Below are 24,838 nucleotides of genomic sequence, written 5' to 3' on the forward strand. Positions count from 1 at the left end.
CCCCCCGCTTTTCCCCGCTTATTAATTACCAGTTGTTGTTTTTTTATGCACCCCCCGCTCCTTATTCCATATTCCATAGACCTACTCCCCGTTTATTATTTTCCAGCTTGCCACGACGGACGATCATAATATGTAACATATTATATATAGAATCTAGATATCAGAATGAAACTTCTTTTTTTTTGGTGGTAAATGGCAAATTACCCTCAGTAGAAAGGCAGTGTTATAGAGCGAAAGATGTGCTGCCTATTCGTGGTGCACTAAATTAACTATCAACAAACAGGTTTAGATACAGAGCATTATCGTTGCACCTGCAAATAATAGTTGATAGTTTGAAAAGTGGAGCGTAACTCCTAACAAAAAAAGAAGAAAAAACGAGGGAAAAAAACCCAACCCGAAAAAAACCCCACATATTTTTTTTATTCTTCTTTGATGGTTACTGTTTTACGGCTCTCGCAACTGCATAGGTCATATGAGTGCGCGGGACACATTAAGCATTTATAGTTGGTAGGAAATTTTGAATTTTGTCCCGGGTGGCGTTCGAACCCTACTCTTATCGATTTTGGACCATCAAGGGATCTTTAACTACGTGCGCAACTTGCACACGGGATGTCCGAGATGTTTTGCCTTTATCCAAGATGGCTAGGTGCTGATCTTACCTGCTAGATCTACATGCATAAGATCAGGAGTGTGGCTGAAAGACAACGATAAGTAGCCAAGGAGTAGCAGTAGAAAGGTTGCAGAAAGAGCCAGGAGCACATACAGGAGGGGGCAAAGGAAGTGCGGAGCGCGGGGATGGGGGCAGAAAGGGGAGACGAAAGCAGACGACTGAACATCGTTAGGGAGAAGGAAAGGATGTGAAAAGAATAACTTTTTAGAGAGGAACATTTTTCGACGCTACCCGGATTCGAACCCGCAACCTACTGACCTATTGAATAAAAGGCGAACACCAGGGGCGGCTGGTCCATAGAGCACGGTCGTGCACTGCCGCCCAAAAATTTTAGCGCACAACACCCTTAAAATGACAACAAAAGAACCTTTACCATCCATCATCCAATCAGTTTTACGTACAAGTTCCTCGCCAGAGCCTATTCGCTCCTTTAACATCTACAACAGCTCTACAACATCTAATATACTATACCAAGTTCTTTTGCTTCACCCAAGTAACAAATAGTATGTTCAGGGGTGTAATCTATCTCGGAAAATGCTCTATGGGACGACCCAAACAACGATGACGTTTTGACCGAGTTTCTTAATTCATAAATATTAATAAGGCGGCACAATCTCGACGTGCAGCAGCCGAACAAAGCCCATAGAGGCAGTCTAAAAATAACGCAATCTCAAACCAGTTCACGACAGCCTACACAATTCAATGCCTGTATTATGACAGCTTTGGAGCAACCCACCGGAGTGCTTCCAGCGATGTGCGATTGGTCCATTGTCTTGCCATTTATATCTCTAGCCCACCTCTGTAACCCTGAACTTGAGCGAGGTCAACATGACGTAATTAGGTCATTGTGTTAGAAGTTGGAATGGTGTAGTGGGGAAAGTTTTATTACTCGAGTGTGTATTCAAATGCAGCATTATACGCTATACATTCGTCAGATTTGGAATCTTAAATTATAATCATAATTATATGAGCCCGTGCGTGGGAAGTGAAAGTGAAAGGAATTGAAAATGCTTTCAAAAACAATTATGAAAGTAACATAATTAAAGTAGGACTACATGTGCTTATAAAGGCCCAAAAAGGTGTATGGATGAGGAAATTAATGTTTCGGATGAAAATAATACGCTATCTCTACGACTGTAGCATGCGGTCAAAAATTTGATGCGCAACTTATTATCAACTATCTAGGCTACTGAACTATCGAACACCTAGATCTAGATTCTCCTACTTTTACACAATGACTTAGATCTATATCAATTCGTCTTAACCGATGAGTATTTTTTTCAAACATTTGTACACATCTATAGGTTCTACATTATTCTAGAAATTTCCTTAAAGAAAATTCTTTAATAAATACTTGCCCAATATATATTTTAAAAAATCCCAGTCATTGGTTTCTACAGATTTTTAAAAAGTTTATAGCTGGAGCTAAATCTCTTTTAAAAGCAAGTCCGTCCTTTTTTCTGGCGACATAAAGTTAATTATTGAACGCATGTTTTGAGAACATTAATTAGATCTAGTATGTTCAGTGTAAAACAAATTTCTTGTAACAAGTTTTGCTACAAAAAAATTACGTAGGCCATATATGCGTATGCAAAATGTGTGTGGGAAACTAGAAGTGCTGTGAACAATCCCATCCGTGTTACGAATTTTTTCACAGTTCTGTAGATCTTATATTTATAAACTCTCTATGTCTGCTGTTTCTGTTGTTGTACCCAAAAACACAACAATTTAAAACCTTGATTCCAATCTCTAGTTGCACAGTGAATTCTGTAACTCAAAATTACAAACTGGACAGTAAATGTTCCATTTTTCACTCGTTTGTAAAAGTCGCTCTTGCTTTAAAAGCTATAGGGTTACTTCCGAAAACGATAAATCGTGCCCTCAAGACGCCATTGTTTTCGGTCTTCAATTCCTCACAGGTCACGTGGTACAGTTCCCGTTCTATAAGTGTAGAATTCTGTGGGGGAAACGTAGCTTTTCTGAGAGCATCCGAGCAAAGGAATGAATGGAAAATCATGATCGCCGATGTCTGTCGCAGATCTGGCACTGGATGATGATGATGACAGAAATATTACTGTTTTGCTTAAGATCAAATTACAAACAGAATTATAAGTATTACATTGCAATGAAATATTTAAATCTGCTCAGTGTCGTACATGAATAATCCAGGGCCTTTGTTCAACTCTGAAGGACTACAAATTCGAGACAACATTGAGAGAAGTATGCAAAATACCAGAAATCGCACTGACGTACGTTTATGTCGATCCACAAGGACATCATTGACAGCATACCCAACTTCGTCAACATAATAATGGACATTTTTGCGCCAGCCAAAGAACGAAAGGAAAGCTTCTTCTTCAAATAGATTTTCTCAAAACAGGTAGGATGAAGAAAACATCTAATTTACATGCCCTTGACTATCTTCAACCTGCTTTAACCTTATTGTGCACGCCCACTTTTTAGACCCACGAGCCGCCCCTGGCGAACACTCTAACTCTAACCTCTAGACTATGAGAGCCCCAAGAACACCTTTCTTTCTCCACAATACAAATCAAACAGACAAAACTAACGAATTATGTGTTTACCGGGAAAGGGGGAAAAGTCGCCAATCGCCGCATTTGCCTTTAAAATCGCATGAATTGTGTAATCTTTCTCTAAAATGGTAAAATCTATTATTCCGTTCAGAAAAAAAACAAAGGAAAAAGCGAAAGTCTCGAGAAGATAGCGGTTGGGATCGGGACATTTGACATTATGACCACAACTTCGTGTTTTTTCTTTGTGGTGTGTCCATACAGCCAATTTTGCTTTAAAAGCAGAATGATGTCAGCATCGGGAATAAAGCTTGCGTTCGTGGTGCTTTGCTATGAACGTGATATAAGCTTGCGTTATATTTCACGTCGACTCCTGCCTGACAGCAAGCAAGCGCACAGCCCTCTTCTTAACATGTGGCTTTGTTATTGTTTAGATTTAGGCCTTGGCTTGAAAGTTGGTCACAAAGCTCCTCCTACTCAAGAGAGCTGATTGGATAAGATTAAGGGCATGTCCTTTTTCATTGGTCGAAGCGAAGTCATCGCGACCCCGCGTGAACAGTAAAACGAAGCGGGCACACGGGTTCAGCTGCAAGGAAAAACCTTATTCCGCTGCTCACTGCTCTCCGCCGAATAGTAAAGCAAGTCAGCTGAGTGAGATCAAGATCTAGACTAGACTCTAGTCTTTAACAATTCATATTGAACTAGAAAGAAGGAGACATGCAAAATGTTTACGTGTTATATCACACTTCCAAACAAGCAGTTTCACGAAATCGAATTCGATCCCAAGCAAATTGGACAAGTTATTCTTGACAAGGTATGTTTTGTCACTTACTTTGCCTTTCCACGCTACTGGAAGATCTTCCAGATATCTAAATTTACTTTGGCATTGCTTTCAATGTGATTGAAAATGCGCTTTTTCACAACTATTAGTCATATCCGACAGTTTTAATAACATTACAAATTGTAAAAATGTGCTTTGTTTGTCCAAACGTGTTTTGCAGATTAACTTTTTAATTGTTTCTCTCCTACTCGTTCTTTGTGAAGCATTCATGACGTCATAATCAGCTGGAGCCACAGAAAAATGGCGACGGTGGGGTCAAAGTCCATTTTTGTGGTAACGGAAGGGTGGATAGGTTTTAGGCTTATTATTTTACTCATGGACCCATCACACACTAAGTTAGACCAAGCACTTTTCTTGTTGATTCTTATCCGTCTCGAATCTAGATCTAGATCTAGATTCTAGATCTAGATCTAGATTCTACATTCTAAGAGTTTGTAAGAGACAGGCAATGAGAGAGATCTAATCTATCTAGATCTAGATCTAGATCTAGGTCTAGATATCTAGATATAATAGACTCTAGATCTAGATAATATAGATCTAGATAATCCAGTATAGATATAGATATAGATATAGATCTAGATCTATATTAGATCTATATTTAGATCTATTCTAGATCTAGATATAAATCTAGATATAGATTTAGATCTATATATATAGATTCTAGAATCTAGATCTAGATTATATATATCTAGATCTAGATCTAGATCTAGATCTAGATCTAGATCTAGATCTAGATCTAATAGATTTCTAGAGATCTAGATTTCTAGATTGTAGATTAGTGAAACACTGTGATACAAAGAACAAGCCCGGGCAGTAAAAATAGTTGGTGATCTGTTCCGTTCGTTAAAGTCCACAATCCATTTGTTTACATCCAGAGAAAAAATCCAGAAGTCTTGATGACCAAGGCAAATATATTTGAAGGTAAGATTGAAGAATACCGGACCAGCATACTGACTTTGCCTAGATCTAGATTATCTAGATTCCTCTAGATCTAGATTCTAGAGATCTAGATATCTATGTCTCAACCTTAGGAATTCATAATTTCCTGGTTTTTAATATCTCTCAATGGAGAATCTCGGACCGGTAGATCTTTTCATTCAAATTTTGTCAGGGGGGAGACCCTCCTGAACCCCCCCACCCCCCTCTTCCACCCCAACCACCCGCCCTACCTACCCCACATTCTCGCGCAATAATGTAGGCTGCGGTTATTTGTACAATAGTGCGTACAACTCTAACTAGATCTAGAATCTAGATCTAGTAAGTTATTAGTACAATTGTACTAATAACCAGACAGTTATTCGTACAATTATTTGAATTTTGAAGGTTGTTGGTAAAAATAAGCCTAGACCACTAGATCTAGATCTAGATCTAGATATCCAGTTGGTTCTCCCCTGGGTTGGGCATCAATGTAATAACTTTACGAAGTGATTATTCGGACTCGAGTCCGAATATGAAAAAATGTTATTCGGACTCTGATTCTTGTCCAGCATGACATCACTTCCGACTTCCTGTGACTCGTGAATCCGGCTTCCTGTCCTGCCTCACTCGTGACTCGCCTCAGGCTGGGTAGAGACCGGGATCAGTACGGGCAAAAAGGCGTTTTGTGCAGGTGCCGAGTTTTAATCTTATGATGAATTTGAGGCCGGCCTGAAAAGTTATAGCGCTTCTAATAAATGTTTATTTGTCAAGAGGTCATCAGAAGCAATTAAAGATGGCTCGTTAGCGTGTGTCGGGGTCGGATGGGTGGCCTGCACACATGTTGCTGTGTGCGTGGTGGGGGGGGGGGGGGGGCACTATTGGTCCGGGCTTTGAACGTCGCATACGCGTCAGTCTTTTCCCCCCCCCGGCAACTGATCATTATTACAATAATAAGCTAGTCTTGACGTAGATCTACGTAATGAATTGTGCGCTGGTCTATGGAATCAAAAGTTGCCGTATGCTCAGCTCTACACAGCAACACAACTTTTTCTTGGTAAACAATCGATATGACACAGGCTTGTGTATTTGAACGAATCGGTCTTTTTTTTTTTTACACAGCTCATAATATGCAGGTGCCAGGTGGTCTGCTAATCTTCAATTTTACCTTTTTCTACAACAAAGAAAGTGGGAAACGTGAGGGGGGGGGGGGGGGCGTATCAATGATGCGGCGGGCATTGGGTCGGCAGATAAGGTGTGGGGGAAACTAAAAAATGGCGGAAAAATGGAAGCACTGAACGTTAGATCTATAGAACGAAGACACTTCCTTTTTTCCGGACTCAAGTCCGAATAACATTTTTTCATATTCGGACTCGAGTCCGAATAAAAAACTCGAGTCCGAATATGAAAAAATGTTATTCGGACTACGACGGCCATAACTTTAACCAGGCCTAAATTGGTAGGCCTAAAAGGAAAAGTAGGCTAGATCTATGGCCACCTCTATTCTCGGGTGAGATATAGCGCAGGCGAGTCTTTTGGCTATTCTCACCCAGTGGGCGTTCACAGTTATAGCCTAGATCTAGGCCAACCAATTTTGCGTTCACCCTAAACCACAGAATTCTACACTGTGATAACAGAAAAATTTTAGAATTTTGTGCCGTGAACAAACGTTCCATTACTACTGTTAGCCTACTAAAAGCATACAATTTTGTCTGTGGGCAGTGGAGAGAGAGAGAGAGAGAGAGGAGTAGCGCGAGAACTTCCGGGCAAAACAAAATGGTGACCCGCGTAGTTCGGCTCGATTCGAAAAGTTAAATAGCCGTAGCATCTTTGTAGATGACCAAATTAATTTACTTTTGTGTGTTAACATCATTTTTTAACTTTGTTTTGGTCAATTTGATCGTCCACACCGATAGATAGTATTCAGAAAGAGACAGAGAGAGAAGAGGGGAGGAGTAGATCTTGCGAGAACTTCCGGGCAAAACAAAATGGCGACCCTGTAGTTCGGCTCGATTCGAAAAGTGAAATAGCCATAGCATCTTTGTAGTCGATAAAATTAGATTACTTTTGTGCTATAACGTAATCTTTTCTTTGCCTTTATCCATTTGATCATCCACTTCGATAGAAAGTATTCCGAAATTAGGAAAGACAGGTCTTGTTTCACACTGGATGAGAATAGCCTACGGAGGCAAGTCTCACCCGGGGTGAGAGGTCGATCGTATTTCTATTCTCACCCCGAGTGAGAATAGCCACTTCCTAGATCTATATACTTCTATTAAAATATAAGTAGATCTATAATTATGACTAGATCTAGATCTATATTATATATGTTTCTTTGTTTTTACACAAAACCATGAGTGGAAATCTTTGAAGTCAAAACATGCAATTATGGGGAAAAATTGTTGGTCAGTCGGGGGAGGAGAGAGGAGAAGAAGAAAAAAACAAACTTCCGGGACCGGGATTCGAACCCACACTCAAAATATAATACTTCTTCTAACGCAGACACGCTGTCATTTCGGCCATCAGAACTATCAACAGAAGGAGGTAGATTAAGCTTAAATATTTTTACAGCATGATTTCAACGCAACACATATTTCTAGATCTATCTATCTAGAGTCTAGATCTAGATCTAGACTTAAATCTAAATCTAGTTGGGTTTTTTTTACATGAGGCATGAGGCGCTGGCATCAGATCGGCAGATGAGGTCTGACGAAAAATTTAAAAAGGGAGTGTATACAGACCCGGTAACCGGGAATAAAGTCACAAAGTATACAGACCCGGTAGTGAAACTCTTATTGTGATTTCAGAAAGTTTCAGCGCCCTCTTGGCTCAGGGTAGACCTAGATCTAGGTTCTTATAGGTCTATGGCCTAGGTTTATATCAAGACAGACAGACAGACATACATTTGTAAATCATTGATCTAGTTTCGAGACTAGACTAGATCTATATCTAGATCTAAATGAAGATTGCGGATGTCTTTTCGATGAACGATTGCATTTCCTCCGTTTTGGAGTTGGAGGAATCACATATTTAAAGAAAAGAACAGTGTCATAATTTCAATCCAGCAGTCACACACACACACACACACACACACACACACACACACACACACACTCTCTCTCTCTCTCTCTCTCTCTCTCTCTCTCTCTCTCTCTCTCTCTCTCTCTCTCTCTCTCTCTCTCTCTCTCTCTCTCTCTCTCTCTCTCTCTCCCTCCCTCTCTCTCCCTCCCTCTCCCTCTCCCTCCCTCTCCCTCTCCCTCACACACACTACCGGGCCTGGGAGCTGAAACTTTCCGAAATCACAAAAGAGTTCCCCTACCGGGTCTGTATACTTCCTGACTTTGTTCCCGGTTACCGGGTCTGTATACACTTGGATTTTAAAAATTCAGCTGGTGGAATATTGGAAACACTGATCTAGAATCTCTAGGTCTAGATTAGATCTAGATTTTTAGATCTACTAAGACAGAACATGTAGGTAGTAGGCCTGTGGGCATACAGGCCTACTATTGTACGGATACCTGCAGCACTTCGTACAATTGTGCGTACAATGTTGTACGGATCTAGACAGAGTTGTTCGCACAATTGTACGGTACAATATTGTACACAGGGTGTGTGAATACTATGGAATTGTATTCGCACAGGGTGTGCGATCATACTATGAAATTTTATTCGCACAGGGTGTGTGAATACTGTGTGAATATTGTGAAATTTTATTCGCACAGAGTGCGTGAATACTGTGTGAATACCAGACTAGAAATGTTATTCGCACAGGGTGTGTGAATACTACAAAATATTATTGGCACAGGGCGTTTGAAAAGAAGGATGGAAATGATCTAGATCTAGCATTTCCTAATTTTTCCCTTTTTCACCCTCTTTCGCGTAGGGACAAAGATCATGGGATAGATCTAGAAATCTAGATCTAATTTTAATTGTGCAATGCGATCCAAAAAAACACCCAAACTCAAATTGGAATTCAAGCTGTGTATTGTGTCAATGACAATGATAATGACTCAAATCTCCCTTTTTTTTCTTCTTTTTCCTTGCGCTACAGAGAGAGAGAGAGAGAGTGAGAGTGTGCATGCTTACTTTAACTCTAAATCTGAAACAAGTTATACTAGATTCTAGATCTAGATCTAGAATCTAGTCTAGATGTAATCTAGATCTAGTGTCCAGTTGTTTTAACATTTTAAGCCTTTGCCAAAAGGTGGGATACCCGGGTGTGACAAACGAGGTCCAAAATCAACGTAGGCTCGACCCTGTGCGAATAAAATTATTTCTTATTCGCACACCCGGTGTGAATAATATTAATTGTTATGCGCACACCCGGTGTGAATAATCACTTCCTTTCCAGTAAGTTTCAAAGTACTCTTTCATTAACACCAGTAACTCCAATTTCTCATGTCTATCGACAATTTTTTAACTCTCAATTTTACAACACCCCCCCCCCCTCAACAAAAAGCGATCTGTTTATTCGGTTATTCAGACTTTTTAAAAACTGTGATGGGTTTTTTCGTTACTTCAGTCGTAAATAAGAAGGAAAGACTTGTTGGGGAAGAAAATTTGTCCGTTACAGCCGTCAGTTCGTTATCGTATGTTCGCTAAATGCGTCAAAATATAAATCATAAATGACACAAAGAGAGAAAAATACGAGACAAAGAAATGTATTCATTATTTCCGTCAGTTTTTGACAAGAGTGTTCTATACAGACTTCAATGTACGTTAAGGACCAGTTGCAAATTTGGCTAAAATTCCCAGAGGATTTCCGTGCTGCATGTGGTAGTTTTGCACTTTTAGGAAGCTTTTACAGTACGCATTGTTAACCCATTAACACATTCAGAGTAAAAAAAATTTTGAAGCATTCCTTGCTGTCTTTTTTTTCGGATTAAAAAAAATCAAGGCTGTCTGTCAAGGTCAAGGTGGTCCTTAACTTTATGTTGAAGTCGGTAGGTGTGCTCTACTGTATTCCAATTTGTATTTTTTCTGTTTCGGTGGGTTTCTGTAGGTTTTGGTGGGTTTTGGAAAAAAGAAGCACCCTACATAAATTCAGCTGGTATAAAAACATGACATATTTCCTGAAGTAATAACTTGCAATGGATATAGTGTCAAAATTAGTAAAACAGATAAAAAAAATTAAAAAGAAAAGTGCTTTAAAATGAACATGAGATGAGTGTAGTTTGAAAGTAAAATAATTATGTATGCAAGTGACTGTTTCTCCGAAGTTTCTCCGAACGGTTTTCGTTCTCAAGATTTTTTGTTTATTTGCGAGAGTTCGGCAACATCTTTCATTCTACCAGTCTGCGAGGACTGGGAAAAAGCATTTTTTGCATCGAATTCAATTTCTTGTGCCAGAGATTTTTAGATGTCTGAACATTCAGATACTTCAATTGTGATGGGGGATAACGTTCCCAGACTATACTTCATTTGAAAATGCCTTCAAAGGGTACAGTGAGAAAACAAGACTGCTCGATTTTGGCAGTAACCTATTTTGCATTTAGTCATCCCTAAAGCGAAAACTAAATCACAAAAAATCCCTCCGCGCCCTCACCCCTTCACACCTTATACATACAAACACACACTTCCACACACACGCAAACACCCGTGCGCGGGCCACTCCATTCGCAAATGACCAAATCTCGAGAACAGAAACCTTTTGGAGAAATACAGCTCAAGTTTTATTTTCCCGAGCATTCGTAGAAATAGAGCTGGCCTATTTATTATATATTCATAATTAAATTGTATTTGTGTTGGGTAATGTCTGTGTCTCCGCTCAGATACTATAGCAAGCTCTTTGACCGAGTCTCTGTGCTTTGCAATCTTTTCTATCATCACAGTAGACTTTGATAGCATACTTTAGGAATCTCAACCGGGGATCCTGAATCAGCCCCCCCCCCCACACATTCAAAAGTAGGTCACTCAAAAGGTGCTGGTCCTAAACTCGCCTCCCCATCAGTATTGGCATGGTTAAAGGCAGTTGCAATTATGAAATCACATGCTCCCTACAACTACGGCTACATTCACAATGTCTTGGGGGGGGGGGGGGGGGGGGTAATTGTGTGTGTGTATGGAGGGGGGGGGGAGGTGCTCAGTCTTCAGTCTATTATGTGTGGAGCTGGGAGATTGTGCAAATTATATAATTAGATGTTAAATGGTGCCTAGGCTTACACTTGAGTGGCACAATGTGTGGGTGGTAGAGGTTTTGCGAGCTTCGTAACAACAGAGTAAATGAGACAAACTAAAACTATAACACTGGAGCTGTGTGAAAGAAGAATTTGCAAAGAAGGAAATTACCTCTGTGCTCATTTAAACATTTTGTCGAAGGAATGAGTTTTAAACTGTTACACTGTAAACGCACGTTTTATCCCATTGTCACCCCTCATTGATTGTTGTCCTGTTTTAATGTCTGATTATGCAACATGAAATACTGCGTCCTACTTGAAGTCCTATTCCAACCTCTCGGTGGTGAGCAGGGGTAACTATAACATTGAATAATACATTTCGCTTCTAATAAAGAAAAATACTAATTGTACATGACACACAGAATCACAATGCTCAGAGATGTGAATTTATATATTCTTAGTAGTAGTACAGTGGAATCCTGTTATAACGAGAGGGAGGGGACCGGAGCAAAATGTCCGTTATAGCAGGATTCTCGGTATAAGGGATCCAGTAATAAGTTCAAGCGAAACTGTAAAGTAGGCCTAATCTATGAGTTTGATGTTCTGTTTATTTCCTTTTGCTATCTCCCCTGATGACGATTTTGTTTCAACATGACCTCTGGGTCTTACGTGATCAAAAATCGATTCAGGTTTCTTTCTCTAGCGCTAGATCTAGCGATGTGGACTGACAGCTCGGTGTTGGTGATCAGAAAGAAAGGGCTCTTGGCTAACTCGCCCGCTGTGTTTTCCCCCACCCCACCACACCCTGTGGTGCATTCCGTCTGCTCGCGCACGTCACACATTCGCTCCGTCCATCACATTGCTGTGACCTCTCCATCCCGGCATCGGAGAAGTGAGAGGCATGGTAGCCCTTGATCATCTAAACTAGGCTTACGCTGGCATATCACATGATGCGTTCTGTTTGTCTGCGCATGCCACACCCTCCCTGCTCAGTTGCTCTGGCCTTCATTATTGACGCACATGGGCTCTCCTATTCTTTGTTTGGCAAGATCACCAACAAATTTCTCGACTGGCGAGGTCTTACATTATGTATAATTGGCCTATGCACTGTGCACAGCAGCAGCAATATTCCGCTATAACCGACTCTCATGTTTGTCTGATAGCGCTATAACAGTATTTTATTTACAAAGGTAAAGAGGAGAAAAAAACAGGGTTTTAGAATAGTGTCTTTATAACAGACTTCTCGTTTTTTCCAGACTCGTTATAAGTGGACTCCACTGTAGTAGTAGTTTACGCCTTTTTTAATCAATACTAAAAAAAAAAAAAGAGAAAACTAGTATTAAAGGTTGTTGTGGGGGTTGGCAAGTCGTTACTTAAAGTAGAATTCTGGATTCTTCAAATTAAAAAGTATTCTTCCAATCTTTGAAAACAAAATTGAAAAAGATTGAGAACGAACATTTTTATAGACTAAAATCTGGAAACGTAGGCATTTCAGAATCAGCTTTTTCCTGTTCAGAGCGTTTTGTCATAAAACGTTAGTAACAGTCCCCCAGTAAGCACTGCTAGGGGACTGCTCACTCTCCCAGTAAGACGGAGGGGGAGACTGTACAGGCCAGTGGTTAGCGCTAGAGGGCTCTACAGTCCCCTAACAACTTCCAATAGAAATAGACAGGTCCAGAGGGACTTTTGTGTCTTTTTTAAAATCAACCTTTTCCGCGGCGTCCAAAATTCCGTCTCAGCGATCTTTTAGTGAGTCCGGGCCCCCCGCGGTAGGCCATAAATTAGCGGCAGATGACCTGCAATTTCACGCGTCAAGTCGGGGATTGACCGGGGTCAACTCGTGCACAGCGCTGTCCTATCTTGTCTTTATCAGAACGCGTTTCTTCCCCCAATTTCATGAGCCGTAAAATGATGCTCACTCTACCCCTAGAATCTATTTCTTCACCAATTCCGCTTCGTCTACGTCTTCTTGATATCTTGTGAAAGTTTCAACAGTTTTCATTGATTCGTTTGGGAATAATAACAGTTTTAAATTGTGAGTGTTAAGTGATCGGAAGCGCCGTTAATAGTGTTATCTCTTCAAATTTAATTACAAATCATTAGAGAATGGAACGATGGTCTTTATTTCTGTTTGCGCAGTGTGATAGCCATCAAATCATATTTTCTAATGATGTGAATTTTGTTTTTCCAGCACTTTTCAGTGACTGGATATCAGTTAGTGAATTGTGTTCCTAAGTAAAAATCGTTAAACTGCAATGGGCCAGTCACACATATGAGAGGCATAGAGTCTCTGAATGAACTTTGTCGGGTGTGTTGGTGTTTAAATTTAACTGTCAAACAGAAACAGAAAAGCACAGAAAGCCCCGATTATGTAAGACAATGGCAGGATATATTCTCTTGGTTTATGGGATTGATGTGAGGGACAAAAATGAACAGTCGTATTCCGCTAACATTTGTGTCAAGTCTTTTACCGCGATTTCAACTATCAAACGGAGATATGGTGTTATGTCATGTCAATTCATGCCGCAAAAAAGCAGTTGACACTAGTCGGAACATGTGGTGTGCGTTTGACAATAGCAGAAATGTGAATTCCTTCTCCGTTTTGTCGGTACCGCTTAGGTGGCTGCATACAAAGATCCATTTCAAGCTAACATCGTAAAACAACCCAAACATACCTCCCTCCATCCCCATGTATGCAAGGAACTAACAAACACAATTTGTACAGAAACAAGAAAATACTGCCGCGAAACTGCAAAAATTGAGGAAGCAAGTGGACTGGAAGCAATATTCAATCTTCTCAATGAAAGGTTTAGCCATGTTTACACTGCAATATCACATCTCAAACCAATCAAACATTTTTCACTTCCATAAATCTTCTTAGCAATCGACAATTACATGTCCGCATTCAGACGCTATTTCCCCGCAAAGTTATCCCAAAGCAACACATATCATAGCAACACTGTATTCCACACATACAACAACACATGTTTGTTCTCGGGCTTTTAGGAGAACAGGACACAGAAAGCAGCCACCAAGCGATCTCAAAACTGGAAGCCAGAGCACGAAGGATCTCAAACCAGATAGACATAATGCGTTTTATTTTTTGTGTCGCATCTCCTGCAAATAGCTCCCTCATTGCGTGCTACTGGATATGTTTAGAAAAAAAAATTGTATAAATTTATAGTTTTATTCTGTACATGTTCATTTTGTGAAAAGAAATCGGTGCTGTATATTGAAGATACGTCAGTATATCATTATTCAGGAGGATACACAATCCATTGGATACAAAAAGTCATGAATGCAGGGAAGCGTTTTGGCTATCATGCTCATGACAAGTTCCATGTTCGTGCTGGAAACAAAATTTTGAGTGAGTCAATTTCTAAACACATTTTCCTGTCTTACGTGGCAGTTTTGTAAATATTTATCGTTAGGCTTATAAGTTATTAGCCATTCAATATGTGTTTGTTGTTTTGACAAACTATAAATAGACATACTTTTTAAGAGCATCTAACTCAAAAATGTGAGCAGCCATGGTATTGCTATTTCGTACCAATAAAGAGGTTTAGTTTCTTTCTCTAAAGAACAAACTTGTGTTCACGTATGATATTTTTTTTGTGTGTGTAAGACGATAAAACATGTGTTGAAAAATTCATTTCACCGGCTACCGACGCAGGTAGCGGGAGGGCGGGTTAGTGACCTCTGGGTGACCGGCCTGCCGTGACCCGGTCACTCCATCGCCGATCCAACTAAAAGAGCGCTGTTTGTACGCCGTGTATTGTTTCATGGCAGTAAAATTGAAAAAGAATGGAAATCCAGTTTTCTTTGATTTGCGTGACTGGATTTGTTGTAGAATACATATAAATGAGAAGGTATAATTAATAAAGTACAAATAATTTTACGTGAATATTATTTACAATATTGATGTCATGTAGTGTTAGCCTGGACCTCAGTTTATTTCGTTCTGTCATAGGTCGGGCGTATTGCATAACTGTTGTGGTGGTTTGTAGACCCATTTCTCTTCAATAAAATGAAGTGGTAAAAACTGTGTAAACTTTTTTTCGTTTAAATGTCACGGATTAGTCTTTTTAAAGTCATTATTTCCACTTATTCATAATTCATGTGAAGTATATAAAAAGCAGTTAAGGCATTATATCTCCACATTTTGATAAAAGTGCGATTTGTGAAAAAAATGTTTATTTTTATAGTTTTATATCTTTTCATTCATCAGGTTCTTGATGTTCTTGGGATAATTGAGGTTGATTTTTTTGGCCTACAATACAACGGATCAAAAAAAGAAGAATTGTGGCTGAACCTGCGTAACCGTGTCTGTGATCAAATCATCGGGTCATCCCATGTGTACCGATTGAAACTGAGAGTCAAATTCTTTGTTGAGCCACAGTACATCCAACAAGAGTCCACAAAGTAAGTAGTAGGCCGCTCTCACACTGTGAGCCTTCTCTTGGGCAAGTAATACATAACTGCTGAAACCATAATTGTATTAGGCCAGTCAGCAAAAGTGCTAAAAGGGTAAAGGAATCATTCAGTAGGTTGAAATTGTGACTTTTTTGTATTGCTCCAAATTTAAAAAAAAAAAAAAATTACTTTCAATAATCAATGCTGTTTGAATTCTGTACAGGGAACAAAAGGGTATTTTTTAGAACTACAATCATTGAGCAATGTTGTACGTTTTGGATTTTATTACTGTTTTTACTTTTTCCTAATTTTTTGACATGTAATAGGATTTGTTCATAGAACCCATTCTATACTTTTTAACAATATTTATAATAATAAGAACCCAGTTTGGGTCGAGGGGAATTTATCAACTTATCTAATTCTAAACATCTTTCTTTACTGTAGTACCTGAAAGAAAAGTTTGTAATTAGTTTTGGCACCTGGCCCTCTCCTCATGTTGTCAAAAAAGCCCCGATGCATCTGGATTGCCAACATGTCATGTTTGGTGTAAAGAAATAAGCAAGGGTGATTTCTATAAAGAGCTGAGTGACGCCCTGTGAAATTTGCCCATAAAAACCTGGTCTGTGCGAGAACCCACTTTTTTTTGTCTCCTTGTGACCAGGTTCTTTGGCAGAGACCACTGCATAATGTAAAGTGGTACTGTGACCTTTGCTCAATTAATTGTATTTTTGACTAATAGAGATTAAAGGATTCATTGTTAAAGCAGACAGTAATGAAAATCCTGTATTTCAGCTCTTTCTTATATATATATACCATGTAAGTTGTTTGTCCATAGCTTTCAAATTAGTTTCAAATACTGTTGTTCTTCATAGTTTTAATACTATACACAGCATATATTTTTGTTACAGTTGTTGGTTTTCGTTATTTTTCTTTCGACACTTGTCATTTTTTGTTTTCATTTGAAATCCCTTTGTAAAGCCAATGATCAAGGATATAAATCATTGTGAATTTCGACTTAATCAACGATTGATTTGAAAATAATATTGAAATAATTTTTTGTCTTTTTCCTTTGCCTTAGGGATCTGTTTTATGTACAAGCTAAAGAAGCCATATCCAAAGGACACATATCCTTAACAGAGCCACATTGTGATGAGTGCAAATTAGCAAAGCTTGTGGCTTACATCACTCAAGCTGAGCATGGAGACTTAACATGTAATTCATATCAGCGGCACACTTACGAAGAGGTGAGGAGTTTCTTTATTGTGACTTGAGGTCGAAAGTGTGTTTACCCCCTTCTTTTTACAGAGATTCATTTCTTTGTGGCTGATATAAGGAAGAAAAACGTTAAGTGGCAGTGGTTGTGTGGGCATCCTCTCACTTTACTGCCAGAATTTGTGCTTTTTTTATCCTCATTTTGGGGCTCTCGTGGCCTAGAGGTTAATGTGTTTGCCTCTTTTTCAAAGGTCCCGGGTTCGAATCCGGGTAGCAACGGAAAAGTTTTTTACTCTGAAATTGTCTCCTTTCGCTGCCTTTCCTGCTCTCTAACAGTGTTCTGCCGTCTGCTATCGTCTCTACTTTCTGCCCCCACACCTCACCCCCTTTGCCCCCCTCCTTTAGGCCCCGACTCTTTCTGCAGCCTTTCTACTGCTAGTCCTTGACTCCTTACTGCTGTCTTTCAGCCACACTCCTGATCTTCTGGTAATAAAGATCTACACCTAGCCTTCTTGGACAAGGGCGAAAAATCTCAGAGGTCCTGTGTGCAAGTTGTGCATGTTAAAGATCCCTTGGTGGTCCAAAATTGATTCGACCGCCACCTTGGCAAAGTTAAAAATTTCCTACCAACTGAAAATGTTTAATGTGTCCTGTGCGCTCATATGACCGTATGCAGTTTTCATCGCTGCAAAACATTTACCCCCCAAATTTAAAAAAAAAATCCCCATTTGAACTTAAACATGTAAAGTTCAGCTGGTTTTGAATTTGCACTTGGGCACACACACGCACGCACTTGGGCACACACACACACACACACACACACACACACACACACACACACACACATACACACACACACACACACACACACACACACACACACACACACACACACACACACACACACACACACACACACACACACACACACACTCACACACACACACACACGAGAGAGAGAGAGAGAGAGATGATTACTATTATTATTATTATATTTTCTGCCAGAATTTGCTCTTCTTTGACCCCTATTTGAAATTTTTGAAACATTTGTTTGTGTTTGACATTACTTACCTTGTTGTTTGTTTCAGATTCTGAAAGAGCTGTATCCAACATACATCCCATCACAAACCCTCATTGACAGGGTGCTCTGGGAACATTCCAACCTGCATGGCATGCCTCGGGCAAGTTCAAGGTATTTCATGCTACAGATTGTAAGTGAGCTGCCTGGCTATGGGATGGAGGTGCACAAAGTTCACACAGCTCAGGGATTCGATGTCAACTTTGGAGTTGGTCCAGAGGGACTTGTTCTCCAAAATGCCAAGACCAAGGAGGAGAGAACGTGAGTAATGTAAAGACACTTATGTTGCCTGTTGCTAATGAATTTCAATGAGCATACTATATGTGACACATTGTGGCTGGTGGTGATATCAGGTGCTCATCAAAATAATAATATAGAGGAAACGTCCATTTTCCCACCGGTTTGACAATTGTTCAGTGAATTTTTAATTTTTGGCTCAACGCCTTTATGTCAATTTGAAGACACGTTTCTGTGTGAATTTTACTAAAACATATTGATTAAAGGCACAAAAATACAAATTTTCTGTTTCCAAGGACTCTCAAACTTTGGCGCTCACTTTCTCACGGATTTTTTCCTCTGAAAACAGGCGACCCGCACCTCCCTCAATTGCAAATATCTTGACTACTATGGAAGATTTTCGGGTAATTTTTTCATCTAAAGCAAAACAAATGAACTAATGTATTTTTTGAGTGCACATAGCAATCACGCTAGACAGATCTAATTGAGGCAAAACCCTGGCCACAGTGTGATTATCTCTAGTCTTTACCAGTCTACCTTTAGTCAAGATGGCAGTCGCTGCTATATCTGTATACCACCAAGGTAGTCAGTATATAACGAGGTTTGACTGTATACACATGTATAGTTTATGTTTTACAAAAACAAACCCGGCGGATTTTCTAAAATTACAGAGACAGAAGCGTCGACCTACAAAAGCGATCGGCGAAATAAATTTAGCTTTTTGCAGCAAAACTGTCTCAAAACTAAAATAAACGAAGGGCGTCATGATCTGGAGAATATTTTAAAGAATCTTATGGCGAATACCGCATGTCGATCGATGCAGCCATTAAAAAGCCTTTTGAATAGCAAAATTCGGCCACCACAAATAGATAATGTATATATATATAAATATATTGTATGTGATATATATATATATATATATATATATATATATACACACACACACATTGGTTTCCACTTAACAGCAACCTAGATTAGATCTACCTCCGACTACATGTAACAGCTATTAAATTAAGCTTATGTAACAGAATTTTCCTATGTTGACTTACATTATGGTCATTTTGTTGTTGACTTTCACCTTTTGTAAGTCCAATGGTGCTGGAAGTATGTAATCATGATATGTCATATCTTTGCAGGATTCCATACCTCCAGATCAGCTTAGCCACACACAATGACAAGTCGGTTCATGTACAGCTCATTGATGAAGCAGGTGAACCTCAGATTGAGGAGTGCTATAAACTGGTCAGTCGTAAGGCGGCAATTGCTCTGTACCGTTGCATCACAGAAATGCATTCCTTCTACAGATGTGACACTGTGTGTCCTGATGTGCAGTCCCAATACTGTAGAGACTTCAAGGGCACCTTTGTCTCAATATTCAATGAGAATTCGGAGTTGGGTGAGTAGTTTGTTAATGATCTTTAATTTCAACAGAATGGGAAAGGTTTAACCCTATCCGTACGCCCTGGGGTCATTTTGTCCCCCCTCACATTTAAGAATACTTCTAGTACGAAAATCACTTTGAAACTTTCAGGTTTTCTCAAAAAATCATTTTGACAGACTGCTATGCAAAGCGTATGGATCGGATTAACGAGTAAATTTCCTCTTTGGAAAGTGGTGGCACAGTTCCCCACGTCATATGGATATGATCTTAAAACACGACGTACGGATAGTGTTAAGCATGTATTTGCCTTGTGGTGTTATTCTTTCACGATTTGGGTAGGGCAGTTTTTCATGGTCATTGACTCGATATGTGTCGCCTAAATGCCGTGATGAGATTTTGAGTGGGGTTTTTTTGGTTGTAATTTAAAAAAATAAGCAAACCGAGTTTCAAGAAATTAGTAAAGAAAAATTTTTATGCTGATTAAGGATAGACATGTCTCGTTCCTCTGTTTCAAATACATATATATCTCCTCCCCTAATAAAAGTAGAATTTAAAAGATTTCTGGCTTGTAAATTGAGATGATTGGCTGAAAATTGATACCCTGGTTAAATATGACATTTTTCAACGGATGACATTCTAAGTTCTGTGTGTATTTTATCATATAAATTGTAATAAAAAAAAACAAACTTTTTAAGTTTGATGAAACTTAAAAAGAAGGAACAGATTTTATCAGCATGCCTTTCGTATGATGGATATAGACCCAGCGCTGAAACATTGTTTCTAATTTTGCAGATTCAATTATGAGTTTTATTTAATGACATGAGCAATAAGGTTTTCCTTGCTCCATTTTCTGACCAGTAGGCCTACCTTGAAGCTTATTTCTAATTGTTTGTTTATTTTGTCTTTGAGTACAGGAAAAAGATACATCTTTGATATTCAGCGCACGAGCAGAGAGGCTTACGATTGTGTCAGGCGGAAACTGTACGCAAAGTCTTCTAGTCCCAATTGCAGCCCAGTACACAATTTTCATTCATGTGGGTCATGTGTTGATGAAGATGAAGAAGAGGAAGATGAAGACGTAGAAAGAAATGAAGAGGAAAAGGAAAGTGTGGTTAATGATGTTGCCGGTGACTTGATACAGCAGAAGCAAAATACAAATTTGCAAAAGGAAGTTAAGGTGAATGGCAGTTTCTTTTTGGTCTTTTGTGTTCAAGATTTTTGTCTATTTACTACTGGTAAGTTTATGCATTGATACTCGGAGTACTCATTAACAGAATATAGAATAAATGGAATAAAAATGGTTATTGGAATATTGTTTTTATTGCTAGTTCAATTACTTGTTTATAATAAGAAATGTTGTCTTTCTCGTTTTGAAATGATTGTTTGTTAAGCATGTTGCTCACCAAGGTGGGAGACAGGATGTTTAGACTTGGGGGGGAAAAGGATTAATTTATCTAGGTATATGTTTTTTTTTAATGACTTATATGTTTTTCATAAGGCCTATTATAGTCATTCATGCCTGTTCCAATTTAAGTTGAAATTGGGTGTATCTAATAAATATGGGAACATCTCACGTCATTGAAAATAGTTTAAGAAGGTTTATTTTCATTTATGGATTCTGTTCAATAATTGTGTCCTCTTTTCTAAAGTTGGCCTAAATTCTGTTTTCACAGAGTCTAAAGCGTCGTCTTGAAGTGTTGGAGGACTCACTTTTGTGCTGTATCTGTATGTACCAAAAAGTCTGCATGGTGCTGTGCCCATGCGGTCATATGACCTGTGATATGTGCTGTGAACGAATTGAGGAGTGTCCCTTGTGTCGCACAGATATCGATAGGTTTCAGAAAGTCTTTCAGGGTTTTGGATCTAATGCAAACACTGTATGTGATAGTATACCGCATGTTCAGACGGATTTGTGAAAAATTAATCTTTTCCAAGGACTTAAAGAGCAGTGGACACAAAATGTGATCTTAATCATTCCATGTGTTGAGCACATGTGATTTTTACATCCTCAACACTTTGTTCAGACATTTTCAAAATGGTCAGGTTGGTGTGTTTTTTCGTGGATTATGGGACAGTACGGACTGATATCAAGTCAGACTCTTTCGCTTCTGGATGAGCCCATTTTTTACGTCACAAGACTGAGCTATAAATGGCAAGGAGAGTAGATGGCAGTAGCTTTTTAGGCTGTGAAATGGACTTTGACAACAAACTTTGGTGTGTTTCTTCCAAAGGATCTGTTGATGAACTCATTTGATATAAACACAAGGTGCTTTTTTTCATTGTTCGGGAATCGATTTTATGAACAGATCAGCAATTGTGAAACCACATGTCCAGTGTTCTAATGAAAAGACCGCTTGGAGGTCGTGGATAATCAAGAAATTTTGCTCTCGGGTTATTTTACTCTGCTTATATATGCTTTTAATCTGTAACAAGATTTTCATTGAATTCTAGTCTTGTTCATGTATCCTGTTCCATACTGTCTTTGTCACAAGTGATGTGTAAAAATTTGTAATGTTTAATGGGAGGGTTCAAAATTTTGTGTGCCATTTTTTATGCTACCGATGTTCAATTGTCCTGTAAATGCGTGAGGTTTTCAACTGCTTAGTTTCTTGAGTGCAAGGGTATAAATGTCGTGACATGGTGGAATCGGGCACTTGTTTATTTTTAGGCAGATGGATTTATTCGTATCGTCTGAAAACTTCTTCATTTGTCTTGCTTTCGATGAAAAAAATATCCATTTATTTTGGGTACAAGTCGAGATATTGGCAATTGAAGGAGGTGGGGGTCACCTGGTTTCAGAGGTAAAATTTGCAAGTGAATGGCCGCCAAAGTTTTGCTATTTCCTTTGCTTGAGAATCCGCGGAGACTGAAAATTTGCTTTTTTGTGGCTTTTATGGATGGTTTTCAATAAAATCTGTACAAAAATGTGTGTTCTTAAATGGATATGGAAGGTGCTGAGCTAAAAAACAAAAATTAAAAGTAAAATTCCCAAACCTGCGGAAAAATGCGAGTTTATTCGTTTTCATTATTTTGACGAGCGCCTGATTTCACCTCGCTGTCTCACATATTATTGTTTAGTTCTTATTGTATAGTCTGAATAGTAAAGATAAACTGAGACAAAATCATGGAAGTTTTTAAAAGTAAGCTTTTGTTCTCCACGAGCCTTTGCCAAAGGGTCAGATATGTGGGTGTGTCAAATTTTGACCTGAGTTATGAACTTATACATTTTATACATCAATGACACCATCAAATATTTTTAAAAAAAGAAATTCCTGCCAATGGACACATTTATGGCATTATGATGGTGTATACTAAATATGTTCAATGTTTGATTGCATTTTGTACAATGGTTTAGGTTGAACAACATTCTCTTCTTAACCAAGTTAAACAACTGGTACATGTGCGTTCAAGATGAGAATAAATGCCATATTGTTATGAAAAGTTATAAGATGCATGCAGCACTTCAATAAATCAGCTCAAGCAGTTCGACTTTGACTAATGTACCAGGTATTTCCTTGACATATGTGCATGTTTTTAGAAGACAACATATTTTTCATTAGTAGTGGGTGGTTGATTTTAAAAGTCCTCATGCAAACACCTGCACCCTTTTGGCAAAAGCAAAGCTATGAATGATGATAGGATGATATTAAGAGGAAATTGAGGCAAACATAAATTTACTAGTCAGCATCATTTCATTGCAAAGATGGCAGTCAGAGAAAAAGTATCATTTTTCTTTTTGTGTAAACTATTGTAATGTAAAGCATAATCTGATGACATGGGAAGATCATCCATTTGGCATTTTTTATACTGAAAATCTCTGTGATAAAAAAACAATGAATATTTTCCATGTCAAGTAGTAGAGAAATTGGAGCGTCATTAGCAAAAATATATTGACTGTGCAGGGTTTTTTTTGTCAGCCTGAGTAGTACATCAATGGTAGGAGACGATGTGTGCATATTTGTATAGATTTAATGAAGAAGGATCATATTATCTCTTGTGTGTCTGCAGTATTGTATACAGAAATGCATGGGAAGAGAGAAACCAAAGTAGTTGTCAGTATTGAGAAAAATAAAACAATTGGATAACTGTAGTTTTGGACAATGTTAAAGAATGTTGTTATATTATAATGTTAAATATCAGTGAAAAGTAAGGCTAGAAAGCTTTCAAAGATATATATTGAATGTATTATAATTTATTGATTTTAGACGCGGCCATTTCTAAGAAAATGCCTTGGTCTTTAAAAATAAAATATGGTACCATTAAAAATTTTTTAAAGTTTTTATGGACACTTTGACTAGAAGTTATGACTATGACATAAGGGTACAGTTTTGCTATATTTGCTTCCTTGAGTCAACAGTTTTACTTAACTTCTGAAGTCTAGGTCTCAGTCTGTCATGCTGGCATGGAGGGAAGAGAGAGAAGTTTGTTGTATGGTGATGAATACTCTAGAAAATGCACACGCATAATGTACATCAACAATATCTTTTGAGCAGTTTAGTTTAGATACTCACTTCTAACATGGCTACAGAGTGGAAAAAACAATGATCGAGGAGAGACAAGTGAGTCTTTTGTGTTTTGTCGTGAAAAGAATGAAGTGTAAAAAATGTTACATAATGTGAAAATCTGAAATTATCATATCACTTGATTTGATGCTCAAATGATCATTTGCAAGAGTTTTCAAGGCCTTACTGGTTTTAGTTTGTCCCATAAAAAGAGATCTACAATTTTCAATGGCTATGGTGTCTTTGAAGCCCATTTTCTTTTTACTGTTAAAAAAGGACCTCAGATTTGTTCATTATCATTTATAACTTATATAATTAAGAAGCCATGAAAACTTCCCAGACATCCCTGGTTCAAGAATAAGAACGCCTTCTTGGAAATTAGATCCGGGGTTATATCATCATAGTCCAGCACACCTACAGAATGAATTTCTTATGTTGCAATGAATCAAAAATTGTGAGAAAGTGAAATACTGTGCCTACACTGGGTTTCAGGGTATTTTTTAGTTGGTTTTTTTTTTTAAAGTTTGAAAATAAGATAGCTTTTCTTGTTCTCTTTCGTACTCATTCATAAGGGATTGTTCCTTTAGAGAATAGTGTTTTTAAATTTTTAAATAAGAGTACTCTTTTTTAAAGAGCCAAAAAATTTCTTTTTTAAAATTAGAAAAGACTTTGAGATGCATTATTTTTTACATGAAGGCTTCTAAATTTTAGAGACCTATGATGTGTCTCAGTAGTGAAAGTACTGAAAGAGACCAAAGAGCTGCTATTTTTACCTTGACTTGAATAAAAAATATTTAGTGATCCAGTTTATACGTGTGTACGAATTGAGGATAGAACAACAGCTTATATTATGTAAGTGCTGCCTTTTTTGTGCAGTTAAAGAACATGTGAGGCATCATGGTGAAATCAGGCACCTGCAAAGTAATACTGGAATCAAAGAAA

The 24,838-nt window shown here is 38.4% G+C and overlaps 1 protein-coding gene across 1 annotated transcript; it reads left to right on the plus strand.

The window, feature by feature from the left end:
* The first annotated feature begins 3,586 nt into the window (after nucleotides 1-3,586).
* Nucleotides 3,587-24,838, plus strand: LOC101858962 (E3 ubiquitin-protein ligase MYLIP). The gene is made up of 7 exons (XM_005106226.3): nucleotides 3,587-4,015; nucleotides 15,302-15,495; nucleotides 16,565-16,730; nucleotides 17,787-18,037; nucleotides 19,150-19,409; nucleotides 20,309-20,571; nucleotides 21,068-24,838. The coding sequence occupies exons 1-7, from the start codon at nucleotides 3,926-3,928 to the stop codon at nucleotides 21,308-21,310; spliced, it is 1,467 nt and encodes a 488-aa protein (XP_005106283.1). The 5' UTR covers nucleotides 3,587-3,925; the 3' UTR covers nucleotides 21,311-24,838.

Source organism: Aplysia californica, unplaced genomic scaffold (assembly GCF_000002075.1).
Source record: "Aplysia californica isolate F4 #8 unplaced genomic scaffold, AplCal3.0 scaffold00520, whole genome shotgun sequence".
Lineage (NCBI taxonomy): Eukaryota > Metazoa > Mollusca > Gastropoda > Aplysiida > Aplysiidae > Aplysia > Aplysia californica.

Excerpts from the sequence above, each read along its gene's own strand:
- LOC101858962 (XM_005106226.3), top strand. The coding sequence starts at position 3,926 with ATGTTTACGTGTTATATCACACTTCCAAACAAGCAGTTTCACGAAATC. Across the intron at positions 16,731-17,786 it reads AGCGGCACACTTACGAAGAG|ATTCTGAAAGAGCTGTATCC; the intron begins GTGAGGAGTTTC and ends TGTTTGTTTCAG. Across the intron at positions 19,410-20,308 it reads CAATGAGAATTCGGAGTTGG|GAAAAAGATACATCTTTGAT; the intron begins GTGAGTAGTTTG and ends CTTTGAGTACAG.